The 15,167-nt window shown below is 48.3% G+C and overlaps 1 protein-coding gene across 1 annotated transcript in view; it reads right to left on the bottom strand.

The window, feature by feature from the left end:
• LOC144161718 (acidic mammalian chitinase-like) overlaps nucleotides 1–8,872 on the bottom strand; it is a 43,591-nt gene extending 34,719 nt beyond the window's left edge. Inside the window, exons 1-2 of the mRNA XM_077692334.1 lie at nucleotides 8,823–8,872; nucleotides 4,678–4,829 (exon numbers count right to left, since the gene is read on the bottom strand). Coding sequence (XP_077548460.1) covers nucleotides 4,678–4,829; nucleotides 8,823–8,872 — 202 coding nt within the window. The remainder of the gene's footprint in view (nucleotides 1–4,677; nucleotides 4,830–8,822) is intronic.
• Between the last annotated feature and the right edge of the window lie 6,295 nt (nucleotides 8,873–15,167).

Here is a 15,167-nt window from a genome sequence, read left to right as displayed (position 1 = left end):
AGATTACTATTGATCTAGCTTTTAAGATCTAAAATTTTCGGGACAGCCAGGTAAATTCAGAGAAACGGTGTAATCGTTGCATGATTGCCTCAACAAGCGGCCTGTAAACAGATGTTGACGTTCCCTGATTTCTGTTCTATAAAACCCGGACCCCACAAAACCAGCAGACCACACTACCCACAGAACCACAAAGCTCCACAAAAAACTGTACCGAGAGCGTTTCATTTTGTCATCACCGCAGCAGCCAAAGGGACAAATCAAGAGTCGGCATCTGTCATACTATGCTGAATACGCCGGTTCTCTCCCGTCACGTTTTGATACACTGGCCCGATCAACGCCCTGTAAGACCACATCAATAACTCATCATCGTTTTCCTCCCAATCCCTTCAGAAGAAGAATTAACCATAATTTTTAACGCGAAACCTTTCTTAGTGGGACCTAGTCTCACTATAAGGCTACAGAGTATCGGCACTCTTTTCTATGATTGTTCCGTGCCGCCGCCATGACCATTGGTCAGTTCGCATCGCTTGACAAGTGTTTACACTGCGACAGTTCATGGGCGCTGCCATTTTGTTGCTTGTGCGTTGTAGTCGGTCAACTGGCGACTGGCCCGGCGACTGGCGTCGTTCCGAACGCGAATCAAAGATAACGCGTGTAACAGCATTTCAACCTCAGAAGTGTGTGCGAAGATTCCGTTTTGCTGCGTCTTCGGCAGTGTTGCTTACAAACGACCCGGTCGAATTTAGCGGCGAGGCCGTAGAAGCGGCAATCTGGCAACACTGATAAACACTAAAATGGCCGCCGTTACTCACTTGCGTGCCTCAGTGGCGGTACTCTGAAAGCTTAATTATTTAGTGATCCTGTCAAAAAAACTAGTGCATTTTCCCATAGACAGGTTGGTCGACCAAAAAGCTCTAATAAGATCTGTGGACACACGGCGCGTGCGTGACAGCTTGCTTTTATTGCGTGAAAACGGTTACTTGAAAATCGCGAAAAAAAAAACGGTTCTAGGTAAGACAATACACACGTCGATCATGAACTAGGAGCACAATAGTATACCTTTACCTCATGAACCACGCATCGGTATATATTCAGATCGTTCGTAGATGCGTTTACTTAGTGCGCAAAAAATCGCCACAAGGGTTCGTTCTTCGTTTGCGGTTTGGGTCTTTGAAGGCTTGACGATCGACTGGACGCATTTTCAACGAAGGTTAGACCAATACTCCCTGTTCTGTGATTAACGCACTTTTAGAGATGGTTTCGACGCAGTTTTGATGAAGGCTGTGTCTAGCGTTCCGTCCAGACGGAACGGCAACTGTCACTAAAGTTCCGTCCAGAGAAAACACAACTCGCGTTGAGAGCAGTCTTTCTTGATTTTTACCTAACCGGCCAAACCGCTACCACTCACTGACTAGCCAGAATCACTGATAATTATTAATCATTATTAATAAGTACAGATGATACAGATCCGGGCGGATCTCAAAGCCGCCACCCGACGCCCGCTTCACAATAATTAAGCGAGAGCAGTCGGTCTTGATTGTTACCCAACCGGCCAAACCGCTTCCGCTCACTGACTAGCCAGAGTCACTGTTAATTATTAATCACTGGTAATAATTACGGGAGATCGGGAGTAATTGGCGATGGCTACGTCGGCCTTGGCTCCAGTGAACGGGAGCGGTTCGGCCGCTACAGTAAAAAACCAAGACCAACTGCTCTCATCGCGTGAATCGCAAAGCGGGCGTGAAGTATGTCTATTACAAAACGCTAACCACGAAAGCAAAAAAAAAAAAAAAAGAAGTTCCAAGAGTCGAACCAGGGACTACAGCGTCCATAGACAGCGGCGGAACCGCTATTGCGCTACACCAAACCCCAGGACGAGAAGGCTAATCGGCTGGTTTTGATTTGGCGTTCAGTATGGACGGAACTTTAGCAGTTTTTAGCGTTCCGTCTGGACGGAACGCTAGACACTTCCTTTGATGAAACGAAGCTTTCGCGCTTCTCTCAACTTTCTTGGGGGAGGGATCGTATTTCTTTTTCAATACGCAAGCATTTATAAGTACATTCAACGAGTAAACCCGTCTGTCCATCTGTAAGAGTTGACGTGTCACACTTTCGCCGCACGAGCAAATGCTTACAACGAAAGGCGTCATGGGGCCTTCAATTTTTTATACAAGACAGCTCATATGGCCCCTGAGTACATGTATTGTCAGCAATGCATGTCCGTTTAGTAATTACGTTGACTTTAAAGGGGATGGTGAAATGCCTTTCATAAGGAGGCCTCGGGGCCTTCGTACAATGATAGTAAGTTGTTTATAGTACACCTGAAAAAAGTATTCTCCGCAATGCATTTTTATATAAAGTCTAGCCCGCTTATAACGAACACATCGGGAAACGGAAATCACTTCTTTATATCCACTTTTCGCTATACCTGAACACAAAATACATGCGTGCAAATGGTAACGGGAAATTAAGATTTGTTCTTTGTACGCGGTATTTCGTTAGAACCGGGTTCGCTATAAGTGGGCTATACTGTAGTAGTGAAACCGACTTTGAAAAGATTTTTTGTATAGTATACCTTGTGGTCTCACACATGATCTCAGAAAACATCTTCTAGTGTTTCCTTTTTATGAGATGTCTTCTGAGCAACGCCTTCGTGCATGTTGGTGAAGCCGACTTAAAAATATTTGATCTATAGTATCTCATGGTGCCCGAAGATGTATTTAACAACAGGTCCCGCGGAAGGCTGTTTATATTCCTCAGAAAAAAATGTCTCCCCATCTACGCATTTGTGTAAAGTAGGGAAGCCCACTTTAAAGGGATTCTGTGTATAGTGCTTTATTGGCGTACACGGTGTTATTTGTTTAACAATGTTCCTACGGGAACCTGTAAGGTAACGTGAATAAATAAATAAATAAATAAATAAATAAAAGGTCCCGGGGAAGACCATTTATAACCATCCCTCCCCCAAAAAATTTACCATCGCTTCCCATAGAGAAGCACGTAAGCTAAAAGTGCGCAAAAACCTTCGCTGAAAGCGCGTCCAATCGATCTTCAAACCTTCAAAAACCCAAATCGCAAACGAACGAACCCGTGCCACGATTTTTCGCACACTAAGTCAACGCATGTACGAACCATCTAAATCCATTCCGATACGTGGTTTATGAGATAAAGTTATGCTACTGTACCATAGGTCGGCATACTCACTCGTGAGTACACTCATTTCTACTCATTTGTACTCAAACTCACGAGTGAGTACGATGATGAGTGATCACACACCCACAAAAAAAAACAGTGAGTACGATGACGAGTGAGTATAGGGGTAAGGCCACTACTCGTGAGTACAGTACTCATGAGTATACTACTCATGAGTATGAGTACTCATGAGTACAGTATTCATGAGTATGAGTACTCATGAGTTTGAATCAAATGAATATGAGTACTCATGAGTACACAGTACTCATGAGTACACAGCACTCATGAGTACACAGTACCCATGAGTACACAGCACTCATGAGTACACAGCACTCATGAGTACAATACTCATGAATACTGTTTTTGCGAGTGCTTGCACTCTTGAGTATATGCACTCCTGAGTACAGTAGTGCAAACAAGAAAACGGACGACAAAAGCTGCCACCCGAAGACACGCAGAAAAACGCAGTTTACGGCCACGGCTGCACCGACAACACCCGAGCTACCCTGAGCCCGACCCGGCCTGAGAACAAGAGGATACACCAGACGCAACGCGAGTGCTTACGTTCCGTTTCGCTTTCTCACATGTACTTGCCTTCGCGCAGTAAGTCGCCCAACGGCAGTGCACCGCATCAGACGTTTTCTTCCTCTGTCCTGATTTATATGTAACCTGTGTTTTTCTAATCAATTAAACAATGTATTTTTTTATACTTAGTCTTTCATTCGAGCTACGACCTAGCTAACAGTGCAGATAAGTTGATTTTCGTGAGTAATACAAATTGAGTACTCATGAGTGCAGAATGAGTAGTACTCATGAGTGAAAAATGAGTAGTACTCATGAGTATTACTCATGAGCAGTAGTACTCATTGAGTACTCATGAGTACAGATTGAGTACTCATGAGTACAGAGTGAGTACTCATGAGTACAGATTGAGTACGAATACTCGTGAGGACAAATGAGTTTGAGTACAAGTGAGTACGATTACAAATGAGTATTTGATGAGTGAGTACGAGTGATTTTGTGAACAGACGAACTTTTTGAGTCTGAGGTTGATTGAGTACAGCGTGAATGAAAAAAATTGTGATTGAGCTTGAGTGAGTTCTTTCTGTTTTGCCGACCTATGTACTGTACTCCATGATCGATGCCTGTATTGTCTTATCTAGAACCGTTCCTTTTCCGCGATTTTTAGATAACCAGTTTAACACAACGGAAGCCCTGTATCACGCACACACCACGTGTCCAGAGATCTTATCAGAGCTTTTCGGTCGACCGACCGGTCTACGAAGAAATTCGTTAGCTTTTGACAGGACGCCGTCGGTCCCACTAAGATAGCGTTCGCTTTAAAAGACGTCTTCCAAGCAACGACGTATGCTTCCGCGTTATGCGACATCTACCACTTCGGACTTTCTGTAATTTTTCTCCATATCTCGAAAATCTTTCTCTCTCTCGCCCCTGGGAGTGCAGAGAACGGCTCAGCCGACCCACCTCCCTGCTGCGTCATGCCGGCGAACGCAAAGAGCGTGGCTGCGCACAGGGCCGCGATGGAGACGACGGCGAGGAACAGCCTGTGCTTCCGGCTGACTGCGGGGAACCACCTCGACACCACCGGTCCGTCATGCTGCAGCTGCTGCTGCTCACTGCGCATGCGCGAAGTGATGATAATGATAATGATTACGAAGCCTTCGGGCTCTTTCGTCATAGTCTGTACTATGAAAATGCGCATAAATTAAGATGTTGTGGTTCTCGATCATTTCGTCAGTGTGGTGGTTCGCATGACGTCACCGAGAAAGCAGGAAGGAAACCGTGGCATCGTTCCCGTCCCAACAATAGGCATCCTCGATTAACCAGTCCTGGACAGTCCGTGAGCAGTCCTCGGGCTGCCCTCGGACTGGGAGCTTCGTAGGAATGAATGAGAAGACTGAGAAGATCGAGCGCCGGATCAAGTCTAGGGCAGTCCGCGGACGGTCCGGATATTGATAATCGAGCAGGCCCAATATGGCCGACCACGGCCGCGGAATTAAAACCTCTTCCGGGAAACAGAACAGAGGCGGATATATCTACCCCTACTTGAGGAAGACAATGGTTGAAGAGTTGAAAATATGTAAAAGGGCTCCAAATATTGGCTCAGGGGTGGTCCCATAGGCCGATAAGCGGGTGGAGTACCAATTTCTCTGCGACGTAGCAGGAAACGGGGACATGTGTAGGGAGAGCACTGACATAGGTAATTTTTAACCCTTTCTAAGCGTTGATAAGGGTTGAGAAAGGTCCACGAATGACAGAGCCAGAGAGAGAGAGAGAGGGAGAGAGTAATCCTAATGAATGGAAGGATAACACAAAGGGGTAGTATGCTTGATCGCATAGGCTCTGGCCTGCTACTTTGTGCAATAGACAGGGAAGGGGGGAGTGAGTGAGTGAGTGAGTGAAGACTATTAAAATCGCCTGCAGGCGGCCTCCGTTACCGAAGCGCCGTGACGGATAGCGTAGACAGATTGTGGCAAGTGTGAAGGTTGAGATAGAGGTGAAGGTATAACAATATACAAACAAAATGCCTATACCATGCACAGGCGCCGTCATAAGTAATTGGAACAAGGTTTTGTGAATATCAAAAAATATTTGTCTTACTGGCTTTATAACATATCCATTAGCGGTTTACAGGAAACTTTTTCTATTAGGGAGGACTCCTTTAAACACACACCAATGCAGTTAGTCAGTTTCCGCAAGAAGAAACTCCTGTAAATTTGCGAGACCGTGTTCCAATCAGTTTTAACGGCACCTGTACAGTACTATTATGATAAATATGAAAGGGAACACAGGAACGCGTGGCAAACAGCCTCGAAACAAACTCGGAGTGATAGGTTGATGGCGCTGTGAAAAACAAAGGAGGGCGCTCTTCCACCAACTGTTGGCCCTCCCAGCACGCTGGCATTTCTACAAAGCAGCAGCTTACGTCATTTCGCTGATAATGTGGTATCGTCCGACAGCCGATAAGATGCATGGCGGAATGGGGAACAGCTGTTAGAACAGCGTCCCCCTTTCCACTTTGTTTCCGACGGCGGCCGCTGCGTATCACCAGAGAGTATCACTGATAGCTGGGTCTGAGGGTGTTTTTTTACGGGTTCCTGTGTTCCCTTTCATATTGCTCGTAATAGTACATGTTCAAAGGTTCACCCCAACGGGCGTGGGCTACAGTCTAGCTCCCAACGCGTTTCTTTTCAAGCATGCCAGCACTGCCTTGAAGGCCTTGTTTGAAAACTGTGGGTCTATCCAGGGTCCCAGCAGGACGTACTCAGTAGTCAGACAATGCCCGATTGCCTAACTGGGACAACGACGGGACTAACTTTACACGGTGATGTGCGTAGCAGGGACAGTTGCAAAGTACATATTCAATAGTGTCTGTTATGTTAAACATTTCACAGCCAGGGTCACAGGCAGCCCCGATGAAGTGTTCGTAGCGATGAGTAAAAGGTATACGCCGAGCGTGACTTCCTCTTTCCCTGCGAGCATCCGGAACCTGCAATCAGGTGGAGCCGTTCTCTTCCGGTGCAGCAAGGCAATGTTTTGGCGATTCAGTGGGTTCCAAGCCATTGCGGGTTGCCGGGCGATGAATGAGCTGACGCGGAGGCAAAAAAAGGATTCAGCAGGTGCAGCAGTCGTGCGCCTTCCCTCCGCAAGACCCGACACGAGAGCTCTTCCGGACCACTGCCACAGAGGGCAGCTTACCAATAGAAAAGTATGCCCCAAGTGCAAAAAAACCTGTTTTTTTTTTTTTTTTGCTTCACTGGAAATGACGTTCAAGGGCAATGGTGCCTCTGCCACTGCAGAATTTTACGAATGGTCCCTACTTCGAGTTGTCAACTTCTTATTTCGCAGATTATCCAAGAGTTCAGATTTAGTTTCAGACGGAAGGCAGACAGACCGAAATTTCAGTTCCTAGCAAGAAAGATCATGTTCTATGAAAAATAAATGGTCTTTTTGTACATATATTGTTGTTTAAAAGCTATCCCAATGTTATAAACACGAGCCTGACGACCGCCAAGTTTTTTTGCGAGAATATAGAGCGAAGTATTGAATGGCTCTGGTAATGCGTACAAATGAAGCACGAACAGGAAAATATAAACTAGGACACGCAAATAGCGCGATTTCTTTCCATACAATCCATATTGATGCGTACCCTAATTAAAGCAACAAAGTTGGGAATTGTGGCTGTCCAAATATACCAATGGCGCGCCATTATTGGACTTGCGCGAACCGTATTCTTCAATTTTGCGTGTTCTGTTTCGTATTTTCGTGTTAACATTTCATTTGTCCGTGACGGTACATATAGACTCCTGATAAGGCCACGAGACACCATAATCCCGCGAGTGGTAGAGCTGCGGGCTGACTTAAATTGTTTTTAAACGTGACCCACATCGGTGGCATAAGCTCCAATTTCTTCGAGAAAAAGAAACAAGACGCTACAGATAAACCCCCACAAGTCGTGTAAGACTCACGGGTGAAGAATTCGCCTCTGCGACGACTACATTCTATATATATATATATATATATATATATATATATATATATATATATATATATATATATATATATATATATATATATATATATATATATATATATATATATAGAGAGAGAGAGAGAGAGAGAGAGAGAGAGAGAGAGAGAGAGAGGCTGGCGACAGCAGAGGTGAGGGAGGGTGGTCGCCGCCTCGATACGCAGTTGCGAGTGTCAGTTGAAGTGGACATAAGGACAACGCAACTTTGTTCTCTCTGAAACGAACTATATTCCTGTAGCTCACTCAGATCCATTACAGCAGCGGAAGGTTTTTTTAACCAAAGAAACGCAAGAACAACAACTTTCAAATTTCGCGCCATAGTGACGTAATAATGAGCAGTCGTTGCGTGTACGGACCGGCATTAAAAACATTTCTGTCAGTACGTTAACTGCGCGTGTTAGCATTCGAGTTATACGTTCAAACAGCGCTAGAGGCCGTACTATAATCTCCAAGGCATATTTTTTCTGTGACGTCATAGAAAACATGGCGAGAAGTGGCTAGGGAGTCGCTACTGTTGAGTATGTTTTCTTTAGTATATCTAATATTTGTTTAAAGTTTACTATATCATTACTATCGCTGTTATCGGGACAAAACAGTTTTTTTAATTAACCGAACTTGTATTTTATCTTTATGTCCCATTTAATTGTGTACTTACTCCTTGGGTGGAGCATATTCACCATCTTGCATCCAATTGTTGACTGCAACGAACGAAAGAAAAAAAGCGTGTTGCACAAAAAGTGCGACGCTTCACCGTGGTGCCAGCACCCAATGGAGAGCAGAGAGCGCGCGATGGCTTCCCGGGATGTTTTTACAGCGTTATTTGTTATACGAGACGCGTAGACAAAAGGCGGATCGATAATGTTTCGCGGTGGCGGCGCATCAGTTGGAATCGTGCGTGACAGACAGACAAACAGACAGACAGACAGAAGGACGGACGGACGGATAGACGGGCGGGTGGGTGGACGGACGGACGGACGCACGGACGGACAGACAGGCAGACAGACAGACAGACAGACAGACAGACAGACAGACAGACAGACAGACACAGACTTTATTACTAGACCGGCGACGTCCTTGCCGTCGTCCGTCGGGCAGCAGGGCCCCTTTTGGGTGGGGGCCCGGTGCCATCGGCCAAGCGGGCCAGGTCTTCTTGGACTCTGGGAGTTTGGGTCCCGCAGGGCGGCCTCCCAGCGCCCTCGCTGGTGATGATAGGGAGAATGGGGTGGGATCGGTGCCTGGATAGTGGGACGCTACCACAGGCCCATAAGATGTTGGATAGCGAAACGTGAAGGGCAGAATAATATGGACATGCGTCTACGTAAATTTCGAGATAAATGACCGCCAAGGATCGGGATAGAGATAGGTGTGGAAGATGAAAAATGGCACACTCCAAGCGGTAATGGGCGAGGATGTCCCCGTACGTGTGGAGCCTGTCCCGTAGAGTGAATATTTCACTATCATTGGCGGCGCCATCAAGCCCTCGGAAGACCAAAGCTCGAGCAGCTTCGTGGACCGCTGAGTTTCCAGGTAGTGCGGTATGGGCGGGAGCCCAGACGAGAGTGGAATCCCAGTGGAAGGGATTCGAACCCAGGAGCAGGTGGCAACGATCTGATTGCGCCGCTGGCTGGTACCCCGATGTTCGAAATCGCGAGGTCAAAATATTGCGTTGGAAGATGCTCGGCGGATGCATATATCAGCCGGCTCTGAAAGTAGCATCACACTGAGTGATCATCTGTGAAATTTTTTTTATTTGTGCAAGACGGTGGTTAGTACCCAATTCGTAGTACCGCGTTGGTCGTTGTGTCGGTGTGCGAATCCTTTCAATCGAGGTCACTAAACGAAATATTGGACGGACAACGTAACCAAGAGTAGCCAAGCGGGGACGGGACACGAGGAAGAAGAGAGGACAAGGAGATCGCTAACTTATGGGAGATTTCCTGTTCCTAATTTGGACCGGTCTCCAAACACTTATAACGGCGTTAGCGCCGTTATCAGCAGTCGCACGTTTAACTCGCTATGGGACGGACCCGTGTCGTTCGCTCGGATGAACGGCTTACGCAGAAGCGCGAATGGGCTCGGAAACAACGGAAAGAGCTGCCGCGGAACCTGGAGCCGCCACCTTCGCCGTCTCAAGTTCTACCTCGTCGTGTAGCTCCGAATCCCTCCCGGATGGAGAGCAACTTGCCCGCTTAGAACGCTGGTTTAAACCTGTAAGTCTTGCTCAACTAGCGACATTTCAGCCAGTTTCTTTACGTTAAACACGCGCACATCATGCGCAACATTTATGTTGCTGCGACGTGTTACACAGTGATGTGTTGCTCACGACGCGGGAAGGAAATGGACAGCCCCATGTTTGTCCGCTAGAATAACGCTAATTGGCTAGGAAGTGTGCCCAATCGCAAATTACAAATAGTACACGTCCGTGATCATGAGTTGGTGTCGTTTCCCTTTCTCGTCCGTGGGTCAGTTTGCGCTTGAGTTTCACTCGTGGATGTCCACCAACTAGCTCGTCTCTCCATTTTGCTACATATATACGTGTTTTATATTGTGCAGTCCTTGGGCTGCAGCTGAGCTTCTCTTGTCATCCTCCTTCACATAAGGGAAGGGCACTGATTTTTTTATTTTTTGTTTAATGAAGTATGTACGGCGATCATATGAAGCATGTATTGCTGTCGTAAAACCACAGATATACGAGTTCAGGCTTTAAGCGACGATCCAGATTGTAGTTCATGCCATATTATCATTGTTATTTCTCACCAATGATTTATGCAGCCCTCGGCGGAAACCATGAACAACCTCGTTCATCGGATTGTATGACAAACTTGACAAATGGGTTCATTTGGAAAAAATAATTTACGTGGAGTTGAATAGCCAAGGTCCAGGGATGCTACCTTGCATGCTTCAAGCTTAGTTCGCTTTGTTACTGAATTGGGAGAATATTCGTCGACGTGAGCCAATAACATTGTGCTCTCTTCTCGCAGGTAAACAATGGAGCGGTATTTGCATCAATGCGTTCACTTCAAAGCCATACGCGTGAATAAATGCACTCGTGACGGAAGAAGAATGATGTAAAGTGTCTAGTTGCGCAAGTTGGGCGACAAGGACGAGACTCAAAAGGAAGATAAACAACAAAAGCGCTGTGTGTTGTTTATCTTCTTTTTTGCGTAAGAACGATAACCGAGGATTTCTTGGCTTCTTACCGTACATCCCGATTGTCGTCGCCTTCTTCTTCTTCTGAGTAACCAATTAAGTGCACCCCTCTTTCTCCCTTTTCTGTGGCTGAATGTCGTGTGTGCCCTGCTAGAAAGCTAATGGGAAAGTTAGCGCCTGTTTATTGACAAAGAAATCTGCCTTCTTTCATTTCTTTTAATTTTGTGCTTTTCCGCCTACGCACAGAAAACCACAACAGAAGAAACGTTGAAACTCCTCAGTGAAATTGTAAGCGCGTTCCTCCCAGCGTTCATCTCCACACATACACATCTATGTATGTTTGCCTTGGAGGTCCTATGAACAATGGATTTTATTAAAAGGCCCGCAGGCATTACACACGGACGGGACGTACCAACAGATAAAATCAAAGACCCTTTCTTAAGAGAGAGATGGTTAAAACGAGAGAAGCCTCCTCCCAGGAAACCTAAGTCAGAGTCAAAATCCAAAATAGCGCAATCGGATAGACGTCGGCTTCGTAACGCGAGGGACCTGGGAAGGTTCGATTCCGACCACGGGAGAGAGAGAGAGAGAAAACGTTTATTGAAACAACAGGAACGGGGTAGGGGAGAAAAAGAGTTAGAAGCTGTGGGCGACCATCCTATTCCGGTAGGCCGCGTGCCGCGGATGCCATCCTCGCCCGCTGGCAGCTGTGCAACGCGCACTCCCACTGCTCAAGGGTAGGGGGTCTGGGTGCTGGGGGGTTGGTGGGGCACGTCCACACGAGATGAGCTGTGGTGTTAGGCTCATCGCATTGGGGGCAGTTAAGTGGGTAGTTAGTAGGGGATATGTGATGGAGATGGAGGTGATTGTAATAAGTGTTGGTTTGAAGTCGGCGCCAAATGTGGGCGTCAGCGGTAGTAAGGGAAGGCGTTTTTTTTTTTTTTGGAACCCCTTACCTAAGACTGAAAACAGCAGAAAAAGAAAAAATGAACGTTTTAATTCGACAAACATACAAAATGGCGCTTGGATTACCGGCCAAAACCTCAACCGAAAAACTCCTGCAACTATAGGGGTGCATAATACGTGGGACGAACTGACAGAAGCGCACCGGGCAAGCCAACTGGAACGTCTCAAGCTTACAAAAACGGGCAGAGCTACCTTGCGCCGCCTAAACTATCAGGGCCCAATAGAAACAGAAAACAAAAAGCAACGCATCCCCCTCGATTTAAGGACGCACATCGAAGTAGCAAGCATCCCACGAAACATGCACCCCGTCTACCACAAGAAGCGTCGCGAAGCCAGAGCGAAAGCACTCCACAGAGCCTACAGAAATGATCAAAACTCAAGATACGTTGATGCGGCAGTGTATCCAAGCCAAATAAATAAACGAGCCCATACAATAAGCGTTGTAGACTTCAAAGGTTCCCACCTATCATCGGCAACAATCAAGACGGGAGACACGGACTCGGCGGAGGAGGCAGCGGTTGCGCTTGCCGTCACCACAGCGCCGGTAACCAAAGAGCGAATCACAGTGCTCACGGACTCACAAGCAGCCTGCAGGAATTACCAAAAAGGACGAATTTCTAAAACGGCGCTTCGAATATTATCCAAGACTTTTCAATAACGCCGAAACCCAATAGACATATACATCGTGTGGACACCGGGGCACGAGTCCCTAGAAGGTAACGCAGCGGCTGACGCCGTAGCCCGAGACCTCTCACTCCGGGCAGTTGCCCGTACCGTCGAGGTGGTCTTCGATGGCGTCCACCGCCGTCTGCAGCGCGTCTTCGATGTGGCCGTTGCTACCCCCGGGGACCCACAGCGTGATGTCGTCCGCGTAGACGGCGGGGCCCCCCCTCCTCCTCCGAGCTCCGCGGCGAAAGACCACCGAGAAGACGACGACGACGACGGGTGGGACCCGGAGCCCCTCCTCACGTACGGGGAGGTGCTGGAGTGGTACCGGCTCGGCCGCCGCACCGCGCCACCGCCCCACCCGGGACTCACGCGTTCGCAGGCAGTGCTGTTACGCCAGTTACAGACACTATCGGTAATCACGCCGGCACTCGCACGCCACGTGTGCCCGGACGTCTATGTCAGTGATGTGTGCAGTGTATGTGAGCGTGAACGCGCAACTTTGGCCCACATCCTGTGGGACTGTGCAGTGCATCCTGTAGAAGCAGCCGACCTCTACGGCCGGTTGCCGGACACCATCGTCAGTGCCGCGAACTCACCGGACCTGACATCACAAACCTTCGCCGTCCAGCAGCTCGAGGCTGCTCTCGCCAGGCAGAGGCGGAGAGAGGCACCGACGGGGGGTAAAGGGACGAGTTCGCGAGTACCTTTCGCGCGCCGCTCTCGCCGACGCCGGCGGGGCCTAGTCCCGAGGGCGACGTAAACGCGTCGGTGGGAGGGAGCGGCTCTGTGTAGCCCGGACCTCCCCTCTGCTGGCATTTAATAAAGTCTTTCTCTCTCTCTCTCTCCCATCGCCAAACGAAGCAAAGACATCTTGGAACACCTCAGGCTTACAAGAAGGAAATACCCACCTCCACATCCAAAGCTCACCAGAGAAGAATCGACACAACTACGAAGACTTCAGACAAATTCCTTCCCACATGCCACACAATTGCATATGATGTACCCCACATTATACAGCTTGCATATGATGTACCCCACATTATATGATGTACCCCACATTATACAGTCCACCCCTCCCCCATTCTCCCCCCTGGGGAGAATGGGGGAGGGTGGACAACGCCGACGACGACGACGACGACGACAACGACGTCGACGCCGGAGGGACAAGGCGAGTGAATCAGATGCTCTGCATCTAAAAAAGCAGAGTTTTGCCGGCGTTTGCATCGCATTACCGACCCTTCTAAAGGAATATCTGAAGCACTCCAATCTGATAAAAAACACCCAGTGTTGGCCTCCACTTCCGCCTGACGAACTTCGGGGACCGCGCGCCACTCACGAGCACACTCATGATCACGTCTTTTGGTCGACCGCGCCCCCCCCCCCCCCTTCCCCCCCGAAAAAAATTCCTCGCTACGCGCCTGCCCGTTCTCGTCTCAAAACAGCTGAACCTTCGCCTCAGCTTCCATGAGGAGAGAGAGAGAGAGAGAGAGAGAGAGAGAGAGAGATAGAGAGAGAGAGAGAGAAGAGAGAGAGAGAGAGAGAGCATGCAACGAAACCGAAAACCGAAAACCGACACTGCGCTGTGCGGGAAAACAGCTCCTGCTTCAAAGTCTCTCTCTCTCTCTCTCTCTCTCTCTCTCTCTCTCTCTCTCTCTCTCTCTCTCTCTCTCTCTCCCCCCTCATGGAAGCTGAGGCGAAGGTTCAGCTGTTTTGAGACGAGAACGGGCAGGCGCGTAGCCAGGAATTTTTTTCGGGGGGAAGGGGGGGGGGGGCCGCGGTCGACCAAAAGACGTGATCGCTACTACTACTTAGTGGTTCGAGTGAAAAGGAAAGGAGATGCACTGGGGATATTATTGAGCCCAGCTGGGGGCTACGCCGGCAAAACTCTCTGCTTTTTTAGATGCAGAGCATCTGATTCACTCGCCTTGTCCCTCCGGCGTGGACGTCGTTGTCATCGTCGTCGGCGGCGGCGGCGTTGTCCACCCTTCCCCATTCTCCTTGCCGCCGCAACTGCGCTCTCTGCCGCTCACCCCCTCTCCTCTCCGATAGCGAACACTCTCTCGCGAGGGGCGTTGGATTGGATTCGATTGGATTGGATTGGGATACCCCTCCTCCCCCTCCCCCCCGCAATGGGTTTGTATGCAGGTGAGCCCCCAGCTGGCTCAATAATATCCCCAGTGCATCTCCTTTCCTTTTCACTCGAACCACTTAGTAGTAGTAGTGATCACGTCTTTTGGTCGACCGCCACCCCCCCCCCCCCCCCCTTCCATCCGAAAAAAATTCCTGGCGACGCGCCTGCCCGTTCTCGTCTCAAAACAGCTGAACCTTCGCCTCAGCTTCCATGAGGAAGGAGAGAGAGAGAGAGAGAGAGAGAGAGAGAGAGAGAGAGAGAGGAGAGAGAGAGAGAGAGAGAGAGAGAGAGAGAGAGAGAGAGAGAGACTTTGAAGCAGGAGCTGTTTTCCCGCACAACGCAGTTTCGGTTTTCGGTTTCGTTGCATGTTGAGTAAAAAAATGCAAACGACAAACACTAACAAGGCTTTTTAGACTAAATTGCCACAAAAGTTGAAATAAATAACAAATATTATAAATAAATCTCTAATGTGCGGTGTGAAGTTTCTATTTCTCACCTGAGAGGGGC

This window comes from Haemaphysalis longicornis, unplaced genomic scaffold, assembly GCF_048455015.1.
Source record: "Haemaphysalis longicornis isolate Haplotype H1 unplaced genomic scaffold, Haemaphysalis longicornis Haplotype H1 scaffold_12, whole genome shotgun sequence".
Classification (NCBI taxonomy): domain Eukaryota; kingdom Metazoa; phylum Arthropoda; class Arachnida; order Ixodida; family Ixodidae; genus Haemaphysalis; species Haemaphysalis longicornis.
The sequence above is the reverse complement of the archived record's forward strand: the minus strand, read 5'-3'. Positions and strand labels throughout refer to the sequence as shown.